The following is a 7,998-nucleotide window of genomic DNA, read 5'->3' as shown; positions in this document are numbered from 1 at the left end:
GGACATGTATGTTTAAATTGTAACATAATTTGATGTTTAGTGATTCTCATTTCTTTATCACAAAACGCTAAAACTGGCACCATTTTGGAGAGAAATGGACTCTTTTTAATCTCTTTTTTTAACCCATCTCATGGTGTGTGATGAACTCTCATATGAGTTTCTAATGGTTTTGTATTCTTTGAATTGTTCTAAACATTAATTTTTTATGTGCAACAATAGCATGCTCTGGCTCAGTGGCCTTATACCTGATTTTAAATCTGTTGTTTTTTAAACATTATGATTTAAATGGTGATGAATGTACAGAGAATAACCTTTTCATCTTTTCATCACTTTTCATCATAATAGTTTTTCAGTGTTGTTTTGATGTATTTTAAAGAGTTGGCAGTCAAAATTAAAATGATATGATATTCTTCATTCTTTCTGACAAACAACAAAAAATTATGTGCATTACAGTATGTACAATGTTTTCTAAATGTTTAAATTGCAGTGTACAGCGTTTATTATAAGGGGTAGAATCAGTATTTCATATGATTTCAGTATTAAATAGTTATGCAAATTAGAGCAAAGTGCAACAGTTAGCGTACTGTGTTCGGCAGTGGTCAAAAAATATTTAAACAGTGAATTTTGAATTGATTTTTTCTCATAAACTCAGAGATGTGGATTCGGACGGCAATTAAATTACCACACGACCTTGGTGTTTTCAAAAAGCAGTAGATAATTCAGCCGGGCATTTTTATGCGGGTGATGGGAGAAAAACACCAATATTATGGATTTAGATGGCAAAAATCACTGACTAACCGCTGTAAATGCTGAAAGTAGCTTACGGCCCTATGAGAAACAAATACCATCCGAATCGGGCTTTTGTATGTTTTTTTTACTCACTCAACCCCCATGTATGTGGAATAAGTATTTAAGTCATTTTATTAAACCCAGGGAAGATACACCAACTTTAGTTTCTAGTGCAATTTTTCTCCGACAGCAACCATTTGGTTTTTCTCTTATCTGGCCAACTGAACATTTTCAACTTTGCGGTTACATCTGGAGTCAGTTATTCCTTACATATAGGTTATCACTCCACTCTAAGCTCCAAATAAGTGCTCCAAATAAGTGTTGCTATATGGGCAATAGTAAATAATGCTGAATGCCATGAGAATCATATATTCCAGAGAGATATTAATATTAATATATTAATATAATGGCCTACTGTATATATATATATATATATATATATATACACACACCTTATTTTGCAATGCGGAAGTAAGCTATTTTCGTTGAATGTGCGAGATTTTCGATTCATTAGCCACTATAGGTAAATAGCTACAGGAATAACTAGTGCAGATATATGTTATATATGATAACAAAATACCAGTTTTCAATATTCAATGACATAAACTGATTTTGTACAGTTAAAATAACTGGAAGTGAAAGCCTTGGATATTTAAGTTAAAAATGGCTGCTCCCACTCTTATGTTAAAAATAAGGTGGCTAGCAAACCTACATTTTCCATGTAGTCTGTAGAGTAATTCTGTAGAGTAGATTGTAGCTTAGCTAGTTACATTTTTTTTCAGTAGCTCCCCATACTGAGTGGGACAGAGCCACAATGATTTCACCTTACACAAGGGTCCTCTTAATGATCCATTATTAGCTGAGCAGAGATGTGTTTTAGATCCCAGTGCACAAATGTTTTAATAGAGTCAATAAATTAAGCGTTAGCGTTAGTTCTGGCAGGTCACGTGAGTCAAGCTTGCATCAGCTGATTCTCAGCTGATCATATCTACCTATAGGAATACGACACCTATCACGGCATTCCTATATAAACTCTGTTCAGTATTATTCAGCAGCTTTTCAGCTTGCTCCGGAGCAAATTACCCTCCTCCATCCCCAGCTCCTCCTTTCGCCACAGTCAGGACTTGGCTTTCTGATATTCCTTGCTAATCAGACTCCTTTATCTTGAATAAAGTGTTACACTTAAATATCATTAAGTACATTAATGATATCTGCCTTGTTCTGTTCTGTTAACCCTAGTGGGGTTATTATTGCTGCTCTCCCTGCTCATTCATGACAGGCTGCATGGATGGGCAGGGAGTTTTTTGCCCAGAACAGAACCAAATCAAACTCTATGCTAAGTATCTACCATTTTGACGATAGTGGTCCTGACAGAACTGATATTGTTGTTGGGGCTGAGGGACAACAGACTTAATTTTATGTTTATTATGATAATTTATATTATTCATGCTTCACATACACGCTATGATTCACGCTTCACAAATAAAGATTAAATATACAATACATCTACAAACAGTTTTGTTTCACAGGTAGGCTATTTGTCAATATATAGAAAGTCATTTTGTTTAACATTTCAAATGTCCGCCAATACTGTCATTTTAAAAAATAAACAGAGCTCCAAATATTTTCCCTGTTTTCTTTTACTTTATTTGAAAACAAGCAATTCAACATCAGCATGTCTATGCTTTGGCATTTAGTCTCTAGCATTATTAACAATACATTTTTAAAACAAGCAACATCACAATCACAATTAAAATGGTAAAGCTATTGAAATTTACTTGATTTGATTTGATTTGGTACTGTTTTTTTTGTGTAAAAATACATCTGCTAATCGTTTCCTGATCTCTTTAGTTCTGGTGCAATAAATAGTGGGGTTTATTAAAGGAGAAACTAGAGAGGCTACAATAAAAATTGCATTCCTGTCTGTTAAATTTAGCTCAACTCCTATTCGAGTTAGTAAAATAGAGACCAGCTTTGGTGCATAATAACTTAACAAGACAATGAGATGACTGGAGCAGGTGCTGATCATTTGCTTTCTGCTCGAGTTGTTGGAGAGTTTAGTCACACTATACGCCAGAACAGCATAGGTACACAGAATAAAGGGAAACTGCCCACATATTGGCCCTAAACTTATAATTGCAGTTATGAAAAAATATGGTTCAGGATTAACACAAGCAGCTCTGATCATGGAAGCATAATTACAGAACACATATCTGATGACAGGCTGACAGTATGGGACACTGTCTGCTATTGATATCACAAAACCTATAACAGCAAAACCAGCAAGCCAGGTTACAAAAATGAAAAGAAATGTTCGTGAATTTGTTACAATGCTGTGGTATCTTAAAGGAAGTCTAATTGCAATAAGTCGGTCTATTGCCATTAATGTCAGAGCCATGCACTCTGTAAAATCACCAAGATGATAAAAGTATGTCCTTGAGATACAAGAGTAATATGAAACGGTTTTAATCTTAGCCAGCAGCACTGAGATCATGGTTGTGCTGCAGGTAGAGGAGAACATTATGTCAACAACAGCTAGATTACAGATTAATATGTACATTGGTTTTTGTAAATGTCTGTTAGTCGAGATGATACACAGATTAATGCCATTCCCAATCAATATGAGCATGTAGGTTATTAAGATGAGGAATCCGAGGAGCTTTTGGTTCTGCAGGTGATCAAATCCAGTGATTATAAAGCTGTCTACTTTTTTCAAAGTGTAATTAGCCATTTTCAATCAGCCACTTCCCAAAATACAATAAAAAAATAAATGAATACAGTTCATACAGATGAAAAAATTTGGTAAATTAGAGTCTCAATGTACTCACATATGCACAGAAAAAAAGCTCCTATGAAGGAAAATGGCAAAAAGATGCAGACAGCATCTGTAACTGCAAGGTGATGAAAACTCTGAAAGTTGAAATATAGTTTTAACAGAAATACAAAAAGAGTTTCATACATTCTTTAAGCATAAAATATATTATGTAATATAAATTATTGTCCTTTTCTTCTTCAGCTCCTTAATTCCAATCAGAGTACTTTAAAATAGCATATAATAAACCATCTGACATATTCCTCACATCCAGATAAACATATGACTGAAATCCTGCCTTTTATATTTTAATATGTGACAGATACGTCATGGTTTCCTAGCAGCCATGATTGAGTAAACTTAGGACATCAACATTACCAACAATACCATACAATACCATAATGCATTAATCTAATATTTAATTACACATGATTGGGAGATAGGGTAGTTTACATTTATATTTATTCATTTGGCTGACGGTTTTATCCAAAGCGACTTACAATTGAGTTACAGTTTGTCACACAAGGATACATGGGCTATTTTTCAGTAACTACAGGTTAGGTTTTTTTTTATGTCTGGGTAGGGAGGATGTTGTCACCATTTTATTTATGTTGTAATTTTATGGAATAACAATTTCTTTATATTTTTATTGAGTCAAGTTGTCACATGTTTATATGTTACATTTTATAGACATTTCCCAAAAACAGTTCGATGCTTCTGTAAAATTAAACTGTTTTAGTGTCCCCATTATAATTCTTAACTTGTACAGTAGATGGAGTTGGGTACTTCTTAGCTTGAGGAAATCATTACATTAGAGTAGTGAAATTTTAAATGACCTCTGCCAGACAATGACCAAGTTTGTTTTCTGTTTTTGTATTTTTTTATGTTAAGTTCTATGTGACCTCTGCCCCCTCTGTGTCTGTTTTCTTGTGAGTACATTGCAAGTCACACTCCACTTGTTTTTTTCCCCTGTTGTTTCACACTAATGAGCTTCGAGACACCAGACTGAAATCTCTCAGGCTTCATATGAACCTCTCCACAGATTTACCTGAGTGCAAACAGTGCTATTAACAGGGTAATTAACATGTTTCTTATTATACTTTGGAACAGACACTTCATAATTAGGTGATGCAATATATGTTGATTTCCACATCCTCAACACACACGCGCACACACACACACACACACACACACACACATTCAAGGGCAGGCTTTTCTTTAGCTAAAGAAATCATACTTACAGAAACTTAAAATAACACAACAGGCACAACATATAATGAATAAACTAGCTGTTTATTAATAAACAGCTGATGGCTGTCATTGGTAATAAATGTACACAATTTGAAATATAGCCACAGAACACAGTATATAATTTACTACAATATCTATAATTTACTAAAAAGGCAGGAAACCTGACTTATGTGTAAAATAACATATAATTTCCATACTTTTTGGTGGCGAAGGCCATCCTTCACAGTGTCCAGGTTAGATAGCATAGAACCTCTCTATGTTTCCAAAATGGAATCTCTTTTTTTGGTAAAAACTGTTAGAGGGAAATGAACTGAGATTGCCTTTTCATCTAAAATATTTAGAAGATAGGCCATCATGAAGCAGCAGCAGCAGTTTCTCCTTTCTATGGATTAGCTGATGAATGTGATGAAGGCAGCTAATCATATAATCAGTAACATGATTGGTCAGTTGACAAGTCCAGAGAGGCCTGGCATTCATATATCATAATCAGTGGCAAATATAGTTCAGCATGTAACAGGTCGGGTCTTTTTACAGGGTGGTGTGCTTGTATAAGCCTGAGCTTTCCAGGGCCCCATTGAGCCGCTCTTCACGATTTTATGGGTATATCATACTATACATTAATTACGTTGCAGCATTCTCTTCAAATCTTGTGTATTATACATTTTATAAATACAAAATTTTTGTTTAATTTAACAATGTGAGACTCAGTTTTTTTTAAACCATTGCATGCATGTTAAAATATGTTTTTAGAAATCTAATATGCTTGTAAGTTTGGCCTTTTTGGTTGGATCCAATTGAAAGTCTTAACTATAATGTAGTAGTTGTTGCTATATTTAATGTAACTCAATTTGTGCTTTTCTTTCCAGACAGCATGAATACAGTATTAGTGAGTGAAATTGTCATGAATCTTGATTTCACTGAAAACAGCAATATTTCCATCCCGTCTTATTTCTACATCAGTGGTTTTTCTGGTATGCCTCACATGAGATACTATTATATATTTCTGTTTTTTGTCTACATTATTACTGTGCTTGGAAATTCTTGCCTCATGTTTGTTATCATTATGGATAGAAATCTTCACACTCCTAAGTATTTAGCTGTCTTTAATTTATCTTTGAGAGTACAGCTGCAATCCCTCAGCTACTGGATACGTTTTTGTTTGGGAATCAGCTGATCCCGTATGGATTGTACATGTCCAATATGTTCTCTGTTTTGTTATTTCTTTCAATGCAGTCACTGACTCTCACTATTTTGTCTTGACAGATTAGTTGTTATTTCATTACCACTGAGGTATCATATGATTGTGGCCCACAGATCAATGCTTGTTATAATTGTTGCTTCATGGACACTAGCACTGTTACTAACAATCATTGGAGTAAATTTCATGAGCAGACTTTCTTTCTGCAAATGTATTGTCACTGTTAACAGTTTCTACTGTGATCATGGGCCTATATATCATTCTGCTTGTAACAATAATTTCCCAAGTTCTGTCATAGCCAGTTTGTTCCCAGCGATCATCCTTGGGTTTCCAGTATTTGTTATTATCTTTTCATGTATTTTTTATTATCTTTTCATATACATGCATAGCTGTGACATTGTTCAGAATCACAACCCCACAAGACCGTCAAAGAGCCACAAAGACATGTTCTGCTCATTTATTATTAGTGGCTATATTTTATGTACCCATCACTCTTACTGTCACGGTTATGGACTTTTGTTTGTGTTCCTGTTCTCCTGCCTTAATCTTCCTTTGACCTAGTTTTCCTGAGTTGCCCTGTAATTTGGTTCCACCTGTGTTTATTAATGATCTCATTTGTCATTTAGTACTTAAGTCCTGTGTTCTCCCCGGTTTCTGCTATTTGTTGTTATGTCGATGTGTGCTACCCTTTACTCTTGGATTATTTCTGTGGATTTCTCATTAAAGACTTTATTTGGATTTCTCCTGCGTCATGCGCTTTTAATAGCACCCTACCATAACAGAATAGCAGACCCTCAAAGTGAGTAATTCTAGCGGCATTTTTCTTTCTTTTTTGTTTTGTTTCTCCCCTCTCCCGGAATGGATATCCCAGCCGTCCAACTCCTGTGCTTGGAGCAACAGGACCATTCGCTGGAGGGCCATACCAGGGACTTTGTAGATCTGGCGTGCCTTATACACTTCCCTGACCGCTCGCTCAGTGTATTCTATCACACCAGCCTTAGCGAGTGGCGCACGCCTGCCAGCGAAAGGTCCCAAGGAGGATTTCGCCGCTTTCGTGGAGTGGGTGCTGGAGAACTACGGATCTCCATTCACCGTCTGCCCCGCTGAGGAGGATATCTCCAGACCCACTCCCGAACCAGAGACCAGCCAGCCGTCATCCCGCTGCAAGGAGCAAATGCCTGAGCCCACCGCAGACGGAGAGCCTGAGCTGCGACACATGAGCCAACGTGCATACCCGCTACAGAGCCTATCATCGCCCCAGAGTCTGGGCCTCAAGACCGGTCTGACCAGGTGCGTGAGCCGGCAACATCGCCCGTCCCCGAGGGAGTACTGGTGGAGATCGAGGGCTTGGAGGGAAGCCCCGCCCACACTCCCACCGCTGAGGGTGAGCTGCAGCCGGCCTCTGGGATGTATTATGAGGAACTAATTGACATTTTCCAAATGGACCTAATAGTCTGGTTTGGGGAGGTAATACCCAGTTCTCCTGTGTCTCCGCTGGTTCCGCCCAGCCCTGAATCTCCTGCGTCTCCACTGGTTCCGCCCAGCTCCTGTTCTCTGGTGTTCCCTCCCAGCCTCCCTCTCCCGCCTCCTCTTCAAAAACCAGTCAGTTCCTCAGCCCCATCTCCGCTGGGGCCTGTCAGTCCCTTAGCTCACCCTCAGTCAGCGCCATCTGGGCGCTCTGATCCGCCTCGGGACTTCTAGTCTCCAGCTCCGCCTTGGCGTGAGGATCCCCTGTCTCCGCCTCCAGCCTCCGAGCCCTGGACTCCACCTCGGTCCTTCGACCCATCGGCTCCGCCTTGGCTCCAAGCTCCCTCGTCTCCACCGTGGCCCGTCATCCCACCAGCTCCACCGGGCTCACTCGTCCCTCCAGCTTCGCCTTGGTCAGTTGTCGACCATCCGCCGCCTTGGGACTCCACTCCTCTGGCTTCGCCTCCTCACTCTGTCCTTC

At 38.2% G+C, this 7,998-nt stretch overlaps 1 protein-coding gene and 1 pseudogene across 1 annotated transcript; one reads left to right on the top strand and one right to left on the bottom strand.

Annotated features, from left to right (window-relative positions):
* Window positions 1-2,563: 2,563 nt before the first annotated feature.
* LOC107743450 (olfactory receptor 10G4-like) lies at window positions 2,564-3,520 on the bottom strand. The gene has a single exon (XM_016556673.1). It carries the CDS (start codon window positions 3,518-3,520, stop codon window positions 2,564-2,566), a length of 957 nt encoding a protein of 318 aa, XP_016412159.1.
* A 2,233-nt stretch (window positions 3,521-5,753) lies between these two features.
* On the top strand, window positions 5,754-7,751 carry LOC107743448 (olfactory receptor 146-like; annotated as a pseudogene).
* Window positions 7,752-7,998: the final 247 nt, after the last annotated feature.

Source organism: Sinocyclocheilus rhinocerous, unplaced genomic scaffold (genome assembly GCF_001515625.1).
Source record: "Sinocyclocheilus rhinocerous isolate Xijiao unplaced genomic scaffold, SAMN03320098_v1.1 scaffold106, whole genome shotgun sequence".
Classification (NCBI taxonomy): domain Eukaryota; kingdom Metazoa; phylum Chordata; class Actinopteri; order Cypriniformes; family Cyprinidae; genus Sinocyclocheilus; species Sinocyclocheilus rhinocerous.
The sequence above is the reverse complement of the archived record's forward strand: the minus strand, read 5'-3'. Positions and strand labels throughout refer to the sequence as shown.

Excerpts from the sequence above, each read along its gene's own strand:
- LOC107743450 (XM_016556673.1), bottom strand. The coding sequence starts at position 3,520 with ATGGCTAATTACACTTTGAAAAAAGTAGACAGCTTTATAATCACTGGA.